Source organism: Oryzias latipes, chromosome 14 (assembly GCF_002234675.1).
Source record: "Oryzias latipes chromosome 14, ASM223467v1".
Taxonomy (NCBI): domain Eukaryota; kingdom Metazoa; phylum Chordata; class Actinopteri; order Beloniformes; family Adrianichthyidae; genus Oryzias; species Oryzias latipes.
This window is the reverse complement of record NC_019872.2, coordinates 4,925,404-4,940,788: the sequence shown is the minus strand read 5'-3', so window position 1 is coordinate 4,940,788 and position 15,385 is coordinate 4,925,404. Positions and strand designations below refer to the sequence as shown.

General features: G+C 38.3%; 1 protein-coding gene across 2 annotated transcripts in view; it reads left to right on the top strand.

Moving 5' to 3' along the window:
• LOC101163681 (long-chain-fatty-acid--CoA ligase 6) overlaps positions 1-15,281 on the top strand; it is a 35,488-nt gene extending 20,207 nt beyond the window's left edge. For both annotated transcript variants that reach the window (XM_004076100.4, XM_020708665.2), the window contains exons 10-21: positions 3,656-3,729; positions 3,904-3,981; positions 7,341-7,475; positions 7,620-7,754; positions 8,135-8,230; positions 9,757-9,829; positions 11,636-11,724; positions 11,840-11,956; positions 12,058-12,201; positions 12,326-12,427; positions 12,522-12,593; positions 13,437-15,281. In XM_004076100.4, the coding sequence (XP_004076148.1) occupies positions 3,656-3,729; positions 3,904-3,981; positions 7,341-7,475; positions 7,620-7,754; positions 8,135-8,230; positions 9,757-9,829; positions 11,636-11,724; positions 11,840-11,956; positions 12,058-12,201; positions 12,326-12,427; positions 12,522-12,593; positions 13,437-13,577 (1,256 nt within the window). In that variant the 3' untranslated portion in view covers positions 13,578-15,281. The remainder of the gene's footprint in view (positions 1-3,655; positions 3,730-3,903; positions 3,982-7,340; positions 7,476-7,619; positions 7,755-8,134; positions 8,231-9,756; positions 9,830-11,635; positions 11,725-11,839; positions 11,957-12,057; positions 12,202-12,325; positions 12,428-12,521; positions 12,594-13,436) is intronic.
• Positions 15,282-15,385: the final 104 nt, after the last annotated feature.

Sequence of the window (15,385 nt, the reverse complement as noted above, 5' to 3'; positions counted from 1 at the left end):
TAATTGGCAAGAAAATGTTATGAAAAGGGTATCGGAGCAAGAATAGTTATTCTGACAAGCAGAATGACTGAGTAATACCTGCTTATTTCTCAAAAGAAGTCTATGGGAGTCTGGCTTCTTGGAGCCAGCAGGTACTTCCTGGTCAGTACCGGGGGGGGGGGGTCAGTATATCCAGTGATTATGTACTGTCATTGCCTAAAACACAGTAAATCTGAGCAACTCTGAACAGCTGAATGTTTACACACACGCAGAGGAAAGCAAGTTAAAGTCCTGCTCCGTTCATCCATCGGTCTAATTTCAAAGCGTTCCCAGTGGTCTTTTCATTAGAATTATTTCGCTTTTATCTACAATTACAATCTTTTTCCAGCTGCATTTTTTTCCTATTTGATCTTTATTCACGATTTTCGTAATGAAATACTCAGAAATGCAATTTTAAACTCAATTGTTCTTGGATACTGAATGCCGTCCATGAGAAAAAGGCTATAAAAACATGTTAAAACCACACAAACCGTTTCCAGCAGAGTAAGCCATGTTTCCAACCAACCTTTTACCTAACACTCCTATCAGTTTGATTCTGATTACAACGATAAGATAACCCCTTTTTGTTTTTTTAAATCATTTAGCTGCTAAAAAACCAACTACATTTTGGATGATCTTTGTGGTCAGACTCAGTGGACGTGGATCCCAAGAACTACTAACTTGCTGCCAACAGAAATATCTTGAAAGAATTCTTGCCTTCTTTTTGTTTACCACAGTTGCAACACTAAGATTCTAAGAGCTTCATGCAGCTTTTGAGGTGAAAAGATTGGGATTTGTTTTGAAGCATCTAAACTAACTATTGTTCTTCTCCAGACTCTCTGAATTGTGAGACTTTGCGGTCAGCTGAGTTTCTGTGTAGGTATGTCTGCACAGAGAAAAGCTTTTAGATGTGAAAAAAAAACACGTGTATGAATTTGGAAGAAATCCCGTTTTGTTTTGTTTTTTTGCCCTGATGAGTACATTTAAAAATAGGAAGTTTCTGCCACTTACTAATCAAAAATAAATAAAAAATTCTCAACTTTGTTATTCTTCTACAAACGTCCATATAACTTTTATGAACAAATATTAATGTTCAATCTTTTATTCTCACTTGTGCAGCATTTTTGTTGTTTTGGACTTTTTTGGTAACACTTTTCTAAATGATGTCTTGGATTAATCTGTTTTTTCTCGATAAGCCTTCATCAGACTATAGCTCCACTTAGTGCTACTATTCAGTACAACATCCTTTTTATTCTGTGAGTCTGCTTGTTTAGACTTTGCCGGCCACATGTTGGCCTACGATCCTGCAGGTTTGGCCCCTCAGCTTCATGACTCAGCAATTTTCTTGGATATAAACAATGACCTCTTTATTTGCACAATGATGTCAATATTTTGCAAACTTTCTGACCTTTAGATTGCAGCTTCCAGTGCTGCAAATAGCTTTACAAATATCCCTTTGGTCGCCTTCAGTTCTGCTGACTTTGGTGTCCAAACTAATCACGTTCATTAGGGGGATCAAGTTGATCCAAAGGAAAGAAAAATCTTTCCTTGCACTTATATTTTTGCGGGGGGAAAGGAAAAAAAACTTTCATTTAAAAATATTTTTATTTACTTTTACTTACTTTAACTTTTATTTAAAAAAAATCTAAAATACTCCAAAAATCTCCATCTATTAATTAGGTTTACCCAACCAATAACCTCATAATCATCACACACCCACACATTTACATTATTTACTCTATTCAAACTGTTGGAGGTTGCAAATTGCTGTGCAATCTTGACGGAGGAAAGCCGCTTTCGTAGTTTTCTTAGAAAAAAATCAGGTTAAAAACAGGAGCGCCTGTTGCATAAGATTGCGTGTGTCTGCTTACAGGAAGTCGCTGCAGCACAGAGCGGCTGCCCTTTGTTTTCTACATTCTGACACCATGTGACTTACTGGAAACACTATATCACTGACTTGGTTGAGTCTGATACTCCTTTAATCTAAACTTTGTTAAAAATAAAAGCCTTAACTTTTTTGGTGTTTTCCACCATGCTTATGGTTTAGAAGTGGTTCAATGTCACACCACTGTTAAATTTACCTTCTGCTATTCTCTTTTTCCTTCAATGGCACAGTAGAAGTGCTATGTTCATAAACACTAAAGTATTGGCGGGAGGAGTTAATAAAATAAAAACAAGCATTTATTGTAAATCAACTTTTGCCACAGCAAATCTGATGCCGAGAGGACAATTTTTTTTTTATCCCCTCCCTCAAACCCTAAAACATCTGCTCTGGATTCTCTGGCGTGCTCTGTCATGTCAGATGACGGCACATTTGTGTTCTTGGAGACAGCCGCTTTCCAGGCGAGTCTCATGACCAGCAACGGCTGAAACCAACAGAAGAAAAAAAGCGGCAACAAAAAAAAAAAAAAACAGGTCATTTAGGGACTCTGGTGTCAGTTTTCATGTGAACAGGAGCTTCTGTTGTTGAGCTGCAATACTGCCACTGAGTGGTAGTGAGTGATAAATGCATGCATCCTCTGCAACACTTCCTGTTTTTTGTTGCAGCATTTCTTCAGTTCCTATAGCCTACCAGTATATGGTTTCCCAGGCTGTATGGGAAGGATTTCAAAAAGAGGAATACTTAAGTCACTGCAACGAAAAAAAATACCCACTTCAATGAAAATTGTAGCTTTGTCGTTTTTAATATGTTCTTATAGCATAAGAAGAGCTTAATATTGCATTTCTGAGTATTTATTCAAATGGTGGTGAATCAGAAGCAGAAGAAAAAAATGCATTTAGTAAAAAACTTGTAGTTGTTACTTAAAATCTACAATCTGCAAACCACAAGCTCCCTGCTCCGCTCCATTCTGATGCATCCACTTGCAGACAAATAGATCCATGTACGTCTTTGTTTTCCTAAACGTTGCTGGTATCTGGCTCAAAACTGTACGGTTGGATAGCTCCAATATTGCTCGTCCCTTTTGTTGCACCACTATTGTTAGGTTTGGATTGTGAGGGGCTGTAACTACTAGCAGGAGAAAGTATTTAAAAAAGGGATGATGGGGAAATGACAACAGGCCAACGCAGAGAAGTCCCGGCCGCAGCTTGGAGCCAAATTTCTAAAGAACTTTAACCGCTCTGCAAAAACAATGTCATTGAAAACAACACAGGATTTTGGATTTTGGCTAAAACCAGCATAATTATAGTTAAGACTACTGGGAACACTTTGAAAATGGATCAAAAGATGATTGGAGTCGGACTTTAAGAGCAAACAACGGCTGGATGAACTGTGGTGCATCTATTTTTGCAAAGTGGCTCACTTTTATTAGGATTATTAATCAGTGAGTCATTTTTTTTGCACCACATGTTTAATCTAGCAACACTTGTGGTGTTGCTACACTTCGAGGATCAAACTCAGTCTAGGAACAACACACAGCAGCAGATGCTGGAGATAAAAATCCTTCTCAAGAAAATGATTCTGAACAGTTTCTTTGGAATCGGCGTGTCCCCTCAGGCCACATTCCTTTGCATCGCATTCTTTGATGAGAGCTCTCTTTGTCTACCAAATGTTTTCAAACCAGTGTAAGACACCCTGGGGAAGATGTTATTAAGGAAACAAAAAATTAAAAGGAGAAAAATGTGTTTGCCTTCACAGGAAATCCAAAAGGAGTCATGCTTACGCATGGAAACGTGGTGGCAGACTTCTCAGGATTCCTCAAAGTGACAGATGTGAGTTGACCGTCACTCCCTTTGCTTTTATCATTCATTTTCCAACATTTGACTTGCTTTTTTTTTGCAGATTTAGTGAACACTATTAACATATCAACATATCCTAAATGTTTAATTGACTGGTTTGTGGAAATGAATTTTAAAATAGTCTTATTTGTTGTTGTTGTCCTGCAGAAAGTCATTTTCCCCAACAAAGACGATTGCCTCATTTCCTTCCTCCCACTGGCGCACATGTTTGAGAGGCTCATTGAGGTAACTAAACAGACATTGTGACTGCAGGATTGAGATCCCGGTGTGTTTATGGGTCTGGATGTCAGCGTGGGTTGAAGAATGTTTTGGGAGAGTGGTTATGAAAAAAAAGTGAGTGCGTGGGCCTCACAATGCCAAGCCCTCCTCGATTTTCCTCTCCACTTAAGTTTCGCTTTCCCGCTCAGCGGATTGCCACACCTTCCTTCAGCTGCTGGACATGTTGTAGAGCATTTGAATCTTCAGAAAAACACACAAATGTTTAAGATGCTGAGAATCAAAGTGCACCTGCAGCTAGCATTCTTTTCTCCTCCACATTATTTCCACAATGAGTAAATCATCGGGTTTCTTTGGGAAATCCGACGACAAAACTTCCCTCTGATCATGTGCTCAAAATTTTTGAGGACAAGTAACATTTTATTTTCAAAAGTTTTTTTGTATCCCGTCCAGCTCTGAGGTAATCTCCCATGCCACAGGTCCAAACCAGTTGAGATTGTTAATGCCTAGAAGTTATCGCTGTTTTTCTTGGCTTCTTTCCTCTTTTACACAAAGTGCAGTTGCCCTCACGAGAAAAAGGGGGGAAACCTGCTGCAACCTAAGCGCCTCATCTGCTTGTCAAAGTCTCCACATTTATTTCTGTATGACATCATGACAGTTCTGTCATGATTTCACAAGGATGAGGAACCCAGATGCTGCAACCCAGAAGGAAGACAGGTAAGTGGAGGATGAGAATGGATTTATTGTTTGCTCCAGATGTGAAGATGTCTGGTTTGAGGAGTGTCCAGGTTAGACGTGGCTGTGGCGTGGCTGGAGGGTCTTGAAGCGGTTAGCGGCTGCCGAGAGTTTCCGTGCTCCTGAGGCGTAGAATGGAAGGTCCGTGCTGCCGTCACTCGTGAGCGGTAGGATCCTGAGACAGGGAGCAGAGAATTAGTTAGAGCCAGAGACTTGGAACAAAGCTGTAAAGAGGCTAGAACCAGAGCAGTCACCATAAGGGGTAACAAACTGGCGTCGAGTAGTGGCGTTGATCTCCTTTTGAATCCACAGAAGATGATCAGGAGAGTGATGGCAGCTGGTGGCAATCAGGAACATTAGGGCAGAGCTGGAGGGGGAAGGAGACCGCCAGGCACCGTGACAAGTTCATGACAATGAAAAAGATATCACTCCAAAAAGTCCCAATTGCACACAAAAAACCCCCATAAAAATATGAGCGGATGAGCAAAAGATGGATGGATGGATGGATGGATGGATGGATGGAAGGAAAAGAACGCAGTGCTTTCTCCACTACACCTTTGGAGGCATTCATATGAGAAGTGGCTGTGATATTAAAAGTAATACAGCATGAACATCTTTCTATATTTAATATCCTGTTGGACAGAATTATTTGGATTTGTGCTAAATGCAACCAGACATCCTCCAACCAACAAATGGATGATTGTTGATCCTAAATAGCTCAGACTTCATGATAGAACTGTGGTTTGTAAAATCGGTGTGAAACCAGGTTAACTGTATGGATCCAGCCTCTGTATTGGCATCACTTGTGGCTGGATAAGTTGCACGCCGTGCACATGGCAGTGTTGACAGAACCGTGCGACCGAGACACAGGAAACCACCTAGATTTTTCTGAAAGCAGCACAACAGGTTACACGAGTTTAACGGTTTCACACTGCAGTGCTTGATATCTCAGAGCAAAGAGATTTGCCGTCTTCTCGGATGGTTTCAGCAACCAGAAGAGATGTGTTTTGTTTGATTTACTTCCTTCATTCAAGGCAGCAGTCACAACCTCAGTGGCACCGTCTGCAAATGAGCTGCAGCAGCCTGTGGTGTTCAAGAGGGGCTTGTTTTGTAAATTTGCACACTTTTTGCAAATATTTGCTTTTTTGAAATATTCTGACTCAACAATTAATGATACTATATCAGTGAAAAGGGAGCTCTGAGTATAATTTTTGCAAACCAAACTCAGAGATACTTTTGCATGCTATAAAAATGAGAAGTCACGCAACCTGATGAGGCTGTTGTTTGTTTGTTTTCCCCCAAATGGTAGGCTATGCGTATGAGAAAAAGATGGACTCTAAAAAGTCAGCCATGTAGACCAGGTGTGAGGATTGCATCGGATTTTAAAGATCTGTTGCACTTTTTAAAGTCTCTGAAAACTCATAATGAAAACATTGACTACATTACCCAGCAGCTCCCAAGTCGACCTTATAGATGTTATACATCATTAATGCTTTTGGCCATTCCTGCTTCAGTAGACCGATAATATTCCGATACTTTGCAGGTAGACGATCAGTTAGGGATCTCACTCTTTTTTTTTCTTTACCCATATGGATAACTTCAGTGAAACATTTGACCGCACAAGTCTTAAATATTTATTTTTATTTCTAAAGCTCTTCACATAACTAATGTTATCGCCAAAAATAAAGTAAAAGGGGCAGACATCATATTTTCTTTTCTCTGTTCCCCTTACTTTGTCACAAATAAAAAAAATTTGTGTGTTGTATTGTTTTGTTTTCGTGGGAACAAATAAAAGAAAAAATGTTGCTATTACTTTTAGCGACACTTTTTTTTAAAAGGAATTTTCTATAAAAATACTATCATAATAATGTTATGTTTTCTTTTAAAACAAAAAAGGGCTTCTGTGCCAACTTAATAATGTTATTTTCATTGAACATGACATATTTGTATTAAGTTTAAAGACATTTTAAAATTTTTAAAAATATTAATCTAAATGTTAACATTCTTTTCTACCTGAAATTGCCATAAAATAGACACACTAACAGTAAATGTTGGGCTTTTATGCTGTTTTTTCTCTAGCGTTTTTACAAAGAGACTTTTTTTTCTTTATCTCTTCATCCTCACACACTTTACTCACAGGATCAAGTTTGCATTCTTCTTTGTCCAGCATTTCGTTTGTAATAATATAACAAAGAAATGCTAAACCCACTTTCACATCACTTCCGAAATAAAACATGTTGACTGCAAAATCTGTCTGTTCTGCTGACGGACTTTGTGAAAGTGGGAATGCCAGCTGTCACATTTACAAGTGCATTGTCAGCTCTGTGGCCCTGTGGTAGAGTGTCCACCCTAAGGCTGAAAGGTCGGGAGAACAAATCCACATTTTAGTCGTACCAATGACTAAAAGTGAGATACAATGCCTCCATGCTTAACACTCAGGTGTGTATATTAGTGGGACTTTGGGTTGCTTTTCCATACATCCCAAAAACACCTGAAAGTTTATGAGAATTCACACATTAAAAAATGAACAGTAACGACGACTATAAAAATACCTTTTTTTTCCCCCATGTGCTTTTTCTTAGAAACAGACAGAAAAGTGTCGAGTGTTTTTTTCTGTCTGTCTGTCTGTGCAGTCTGTAGTCTACTGTCATGGAGGCCGGATTGGATTTTATCAAGGGGACATTCGGCTCCTGTCGGACGACATGAAGGCCCTGCGACCGACAATTTTCCCTGTGGTGCCTCGGCTTCTCAACCGCATGTATGACAAGGTGAAGAAAAAAACACTCCTCCAGTTGTTTTGCTTTTAAGCTTTTAAACCCTTCAAATTAGAAGAAGTGATGTAAAGGAGAAAATCAATCAAATTGAACCCGGTTGAGACTTTTTTTCTTTTCTTTTTTTAACTTTTCGTGCAGATTTTTAGCCAGGCAAACACCCCATTGAAGCGCTGGTTGCTCAACTTTGCTGCCAAGAGAAAAGGTGCTGAAGTCAGCAGTGGAATCATTCGCAGCGACAGTATTTGGGACAAAATATTCTTCAGTAAGATTCAGGTAAATGGTTTTTCCACTCCCTAAGCAGCAGGAGAGTCCCTGACTCCCCCCTAAACTCCAGACTGTGAGTAAGACTGAAAGTAAAGAAATGGTACCTTTTACTGGAAGTGTAGCAGCACTTGTGGACAGTCGTTCATTTGCAGTTACCAGCAAAGAAATATGAGAAACAGTCTATGATGGTGGATAAGCACTATAATTTGTTTTGATTTAATATATGGTATTTTCCCTATTAAAGTCAGCTAAATGCTCAACTTAATCTGCCTTCTTGTTGCCCGTCATTTTCTTTTTTTATCTGATTGTTATAAATGTTGTTGATAAAACATTTGCTTTTCTTCCCACGAAACACACAAAGTCTCTGAATGTGTTCTCCGCTCACACAGGCCAGCCTGGGAGGAAGATTGAGGATGATAATCACAGGAGCCGCTCCTACCTCACCCACCGTCCTGGGTTTCCTCAGAGCAGCTCTGGGATGCCAGGTTTGACATCAGTGCGGCTTTTTCACTTCAGTCCCCCTTAAAAAACGTTCAAATTGATGCATCTGTTTGTTAAACCTACTAAAAACCAAATGTGAAGGAAACACATTTTGACCTCAACTGTAGTTGAAACACTTTCATTTGAATGAATGTAAAAGATGATTAAAAAAAAAGTTGGACACAGGAAATACTGTCTGAGCTGCAGCTCCTAATCCTCTTTATGGATTTTTCTTTGTTGCTTTATTTTAAATTAATTAAATACGACTGCCATTAGATTCAGGCGTGATTTATCTGAGAGACTTGCATAGGGATAAGGGGATTTCACATCATTTATGGTTTGTGGGACGCATAACTGTGTTACTTTGAAAGAGCTCTCTTAGCTCCAGTCGAACAGCTTCTAGGAGTCTCATTACGACAAAGCTGACCTCGGGTCTTATCTGCTTGGGCAGTGGGAGCAAAAGCTCTGAAGAATGTCTTCTCTGTGCTCATGTCTGCTCATGCTGGGAATAGAAATTGAAGAAATGCATCTGCTCCTGCTTTAAGTTAACTTTGACAACTCTTTTGCTATAAAAAAATTAGAATTAGAGGGCTTTAATCCAGTTTATCTGAATCTAATGTACGGTAATAAAGAATCTATGTGGGTGAACCAAGCAGTGGCATGTGAATGTAGTGTTGGAACAATAAAGCTCAGTTCTGTGGAATTCCCAGGGTTAATGTTGCTGCTTGTATTTCCACAAGCATTTAAGAAATACATTTCCCTTGCTGTGAGTTTTTTTAATTTTTAATCCAAGAGAAAGAAATGATTTTTCTTCTATTGAAAGCTGATTTTTAATAGGTTAGTGTTGTTGCACAACAACACTTGTGTTTGGTGATCAAGTGAAAGTTGGAGGTCATGTGACACGACTGTCCTGTTCATAAAATGATGTTATAAATCAAAGTTAGAAGTCCCAATGAAAGAGGATAAGTACCATTTAGAGTAATGCAAAAAAAAAATCATAATAGTAACTTATGGAGAAAGAATTTCAGTGTATATTTGAGTCTGTACATGTATCCAGTTTGATTCTTTGTGTTCCCTGTTGACACCATGGAACTGCATCACTTTCCTCTGCTTGTGGGACGCTTTCATGCTCTCTTCCTATTCATCTTCAGTTCAACCTCTACTTTCTCTTGGATATTTAACTACGCCAGCATGCAGTGCATCTTCACCCTGTAGTTTGTTAGATATCTAACTGCTGAAAAATATTTTGCTGAATTGCTCCAAAAATAGTCCCAAAATGAAGAATACTAATATAACACGCGCTGCGTCACTGTGTCTGAATTCCCTAACTCCTAAAAGACTACATAGTGCAGGTCCGGACTATCTAGTGCCCTGGATTTTAACGCAGTGTGGACACATGCTCACCACTAATGAATCCTGGGAAATTCCTAGGGCACTGAATATTGTAGATTTGGACAAGTAGTGAGGGTATGCAATACAAAGACAGTGGGCTCCATCCTGCAGCGGCTCTCAGTGTTGTGTCTGTCTTCAGGTGTACGAGGCGTACGGTCAGACAGAGTGCACGGCCGGCTGCACCTATACCACACCGGGAGATTGGACTCCAGGTACGTTTCACTAAAGCTTTACTTTAAGATGGCTCTTTTAGCTTCTGGGTCTTGATCACAAAATGGAAGCACTTCGATGTGACTCTACGTCAGTGATGTAACTTGTTTGTTATTAGAGCTTGTGTCCATTCAATTCAGTGTGAAGGAATCTCCAAACAAAGCAGCACAAGGGACGGCTGAATCTGTACCTGCTATTTTAGGCAACACAGGGAGACTCTTTGAAAAGGTTAATTTGGTTGAGATGAAAGACGTCTTAGGTGACTTCAAGCATTGCTCATCACAGACAAAAGATTATGAGCTAACGGCATTTTTTCAGGTTTTTATCAAACTGTACAGAATCTCAATCAGGTAAAAAGTAAACTGCTTCAACTGTTTCCAATGTGCATCTACCTTGTCTAGTAAGTGGAGGTTTGTAGAACAGCTTCAGTGTCAGACTTTGCTTAAGAGAAGCTGGCCTAACATTCCATTTAATACTTGATCAAAGTGCACCTAAATCTGTGATTAGGTTTGTTGTGCAACATACTTTGTTTAGTCGAAACGTTAAAGCACCTGCAGCTTTTTGCATGAGATAGCAGACGGTAAATGGCCCAAATGCAGATAAAAGAATCTCTAGAAGAAACTTCTATCCTCCTTTTTTCTTGCCATAGACACCTAAATGTTTGCTTGTTTAAACACCTCAAAAAAATGACAACACTGAATGCAAGTGGTGCAAGTAAACATACTTAAGAACTTCGTCAGAGAGAAACGAGGAAGTCAATGTTTTTGTTACTCTTTTCTCACTATTGCTGCTCCAATAAATCAGTTTTTCATGCAAACAATTGATTTATCATTCAGTTTGTTGTCATTTCACAATGAGGCAGATCAAGTCTATCTTTTAGAATCCGGGTCAGTTCCTACTAAGGTTGCCACCAATGAAAAAACTAGACAAGAGTAAAATTAACCTACTTAGTAAAAACTCCACTCCTTTTTCTAGCACAAAAGTGCATTTCATTTAACTGGATTAGACAAAAAACTCCCACTGTAACTCAGTAGTATAAAGAACATTTCAAAACCCTACCAATGGAAAGAATTGGTGCCAAGTTAAGGAACAAAAAAAATGTTTTTATGAATTTTTTTTCATGGATTTTTCATGGATCGCTGGAGCATTTACCCAGCGATCTGGCTGAGTTTGGGTTCAGTGGAATGGCATTGCTATCCCACTAGTTAATCAGCTTGATACTACTTTCTCACATACTCCGTTAACCTTACATTCTGCTTTTCAATGCATATGTATGTATTATTGTTCACAAATTATCTACCCTTTTTTGTATTTTAATTGTTTTTGGCCCGGACCCCTCACAGCGTTTGAGTACAAAGAAAGCAAATAAACTGTTATTTTTGCTGTTTATAATATATATATATATATATATATATATATATATATATATATATATATATATATATATATATATATATATATATATATATATATATATATATATTAAAGAGAAAAGGTTAATGGGGTCTGTTATATAACATCTTATGCAGGCCCTTCCACGTTAAGTTTTTTGTCGCCCTCTGCTGGTCAGTAGTGATACATTGTGAAATATTTAGACAAAAAATACTTTTCAGGTTTAAAAACCTTTTAAATTACTTTATCTTCTCCTTGCAAATGATTTATCACAAAATGTACAAATACAAAAAATACTTATGTACACAGGGGTGATGGGAGTCAATATGGGGGAAATCTGTTTAAATTTGTTGGAAAAACAAAGACAAATCACTAAAAAGGCAACTAAGTATTCCTTTTTTTATTCTTATCAAAAGGTCACGTTGGTGCTCCACTACCATGCAATCTCATCAAACTGGTTGATGTCCCTGAGAAGAATTACTTTGCTTCTAAGGGAGAGGGAGAGGTAAGGAAATTGATCCTGCACCCAAAAAAAACAACATCGAAGTCAAAACAGATCAACTTCATTTTAGACCCCCAAAACTTGTTTCTCTTGCCATCCTTCCTCTTTGGTCCTCCAGGTTTGTGTGAAGGGGCCGAATGTGTTCAAGGGTTACCTCAAAGACCCGGAGAGGACGGCGGAGACGCTGGATGCAGACGGCTGGCTTCATACTGGAGACATCGGCAAATGGTTACCTGTATGTAAATACACCTGTAAAACCTTTACGATTCAATGACATTTATTAGAATAACTTCTGTTTTTGATCATTTTTCTATGCATTTTTTGTGTCCCCCCCAGAATGGCACACTTAAGATCATTGATAGGAAAAAGCACATTTTTAAGTTGGCGCAGGGCGAGTACATCTCCCCGGAGAAGATCGAGAACATCTACATCAGGAGTGAACCTGTGGCTCAGCTTTATGTTCACGGAGATAGTCTGCAGGTATTGATAAAACGTCCTATAAAGCAAGTTAACTGTTCTTTCTCAGTGGCTGCATGTAATCGATGGCCTCTTGGCGTCTTAAAGGGTTTTGTGTGACGGATGTGTTTGTGTTTTTTTCTTCCAGTCCTGTCTGGTGGGGATTGTGGTTCCTGACCCTGAAATCATGCCTGACTGGGCAAAGAAGAAAGGAATTTTGGGGACTTATAAGGACCTATGTAAAAACACGGTAGGCGTACAGATACTGACTCTGTTTAAAGAACTAACTATGAAAGAAATGAATTCCAATGTTTAATTCAACTAGATTCCCTTTTTGTTCACAGGAATTAAAGAAGGCGATCCTTGAAGATCTGGTACGTCTGGGCAAAGCCAGCGGCCTCCACTCATTTGAACAGGTAAAGACAGGAGTTTTCTCATTTTTGAAAAAAATGATCAAAAAGGTTTTAAACCAAGAGGATACATAAATCCATCAGAATGTTATGGTGTGTTTGGAGTCAAAAATTGAAAATAAAAAGAAATTTTAAATCTGGTTTTGAGTGTAAAAGCTAGTTTTTCCTGGAGTATAAAATATAGTCCACTAGACATTTATCTCACCAGTAAAATAAAATAAAAAGATCTAAAGACTGTGTTTGATTATATTGCACATGACATAAATCATCTATTTCTTCAATGTTTTTGGATCTCAGAAGCCACAACATTCAGTTATAGATTTGGACCCAAAGGATTATAATAAACTCCCAGAAGTATGGGAGGAAATTCCAGCATTCCTGAGCAAAATGTTCCACAGAATGTCATAACATAACTTGCAGAAAGACTCAAAGAAATATAGTCTCTAGCCCTTGTGCTATCTTAGGCACTTTTACATTGGGAGTTGGGTCATCTAGACCCACTAGACAGTGCTCTGAACCTTTTTTCTTCAATGATTTGTGATCTTCACTGGTGTCCATGGATTACATGAAATCTTTCCACCTTTATCCACCTTTGTCATGGTAGGGAGAACACGTCAATGTAGGGATCGGGTCATATGGACCCCATAGGAGAGCACAAGGGCTAGTTTGCATTCTTTCATAAGATGTTAGACTTTTTCTTTTAACAAAATTATATTAAAAAAATAAAAAGTAAAACATGAATTGATACTTGTTCATAAAATTAAACACCAAAAATAAAAAACAAAATATTAACACATTAATTCCATTTTAACTTCTTGTGTATTCATTTGACTTTTTTTTCTTTTAAAGGTTAAGAACATCTACATCCATAACGAGATGTTCTCCATTCAGAATGGCCTCCTGACTCCCACGCTGAAGGCCAAGAGGCCGGAGCTGAAGGAGTTCTTCAAGCAGAAAATTGACCAGCTCTACAGCAGCATCTCCATGTGAAAGCTAGAAGACCTCAGTTCCTGTACGCTACAAGACACAAAGATCTGCTGATCTGAACAACTCACCTGCAAACGGGCCTCACGAGGCCAAACATTTCTGTGAAAGCAAACAAAAAAAGTAGCCCAATCGTGGAAGATTTAGAATGGCTAAAGTAAAACAAATTAGAGAGGAATAAAGTGGAATACTTTGTACAAAGTCAGTGTGTTTCATTTACACATACTGTCATAAAAAATATGTTAAAAGGATAGTTATTTAAGTATGTAATAACAACTTTCCTTAAGAAATGGCATGGCACTTAAAAAGCTAAAAGCGGAATTTAATTCAATTAAATTCTTACATATATATTTACAAAAAACTGCTCCTCCGGTTTTATTAAGGAAATGCTTTCCTTTTTGACCTGTGATAACTTTAAAAAAATGCACTATCAAGTACTTTAAAATAAAAAAGTAACTTGAATAAGCTGTCTTTTTAACAGATGCTCCTTTTTATAATCTTGATTCATGCAGTACATGTGTATAAAAAGGGGAAACCGTGTCAGTTCATAAATGCATCCTTAATTTGTTTGATTTGCTTTTCCTTTAGGCATCATAAATCTTCCTTTTAACTCTACCTGCTACTTTTATCCAACAGTCCTAGTTCAGTTAACAAAAAGCAGAAAAAAGTCCCTCTTTTTTTTCCCCCACGGCTTATCTCTCCCAATTTAAAGCAACAGTCAGTGACCTGGTGCGCTCTAGTTACAGATGTATGGCAGCAAGTGTGAAGTTCTTGTGTGTAGAGTAGCTTTAGGAGGTCAAGAAACAAAAAGAACCCCTGGTGGAGAACCCTTTTATTGGAACCAAAAAACTGGTCGCTGCAGTTGGGTCTGATCCCAAATGATGATACACTTGGAAAAAAATAAACATAAGTTGCTTTCTGACATCAACAATGACAATGCTAAGAAAGTAGTAGCTTTTGCTGTCTGCACTGTTTGATGTAGAGCCTCACTGTCTCTAATTCACCACCACATCACTCCATACGTTTGGAGTTCATCGCAGAAAACACATCACCAAAACGTAGTGGTGAGACATTCATCTTGCATGCATTTAGTTTATGCAAAGGACTGGCCCGGAGTAACGTTCGTATTCCTTTTGCGAGTGAAGTCATGTTTGGTTTACTCATCTTTTCAATAGAATGTCAGGTTAAAAACTAATGGAAAACCAGGGCTCAGGGCAATGCATGCAGTTTGTCCTGCAATGCTGGGACCATTGGCATTGAACTTCAATGAAAAACAAAAATTCAACAATCATTTAAGTGAGGCTGTGTGCAGCAGCTCACACCCACTGGACTTTGTAACTGGCAAAACAGATGTTTTCTCATAGAAAGTAACAAACATGAACTTAAAAAAAAATACAGGTTTTTTTTTGAAGAACTTAGGAACACATAGGAGTAACGAATGTTTTAAAAGTGATCACCGTCCCAAACCATAAACAGTGTGGATGTATATAAATGACAGCTAGATGTAAGCTTATTTATTGAATAAGCAATTTGAAATTGTTTTTTTTTCTTTTGCGTGTAGTAAGAAGAATTGTACTTATTTATCTATTCTGCTGTAAAATGGAATCGGCACCATATCCTTGTAATGGCTGATGACAGCAAAAGGGATGAGGGAGGATGAGGAAGTGACCAGGGCAGTGAAATAAATCTTCTGGAATGATTTTAAAACAAGTGTTGTTTGCTTTTTCCATCTAGTATCTGGTGTTAAAAGTTTGACATCTTATCATTCTTATTTAAAAAAAATCCAAATTGGGCTTTTTTTTTTTTTTTAGAAA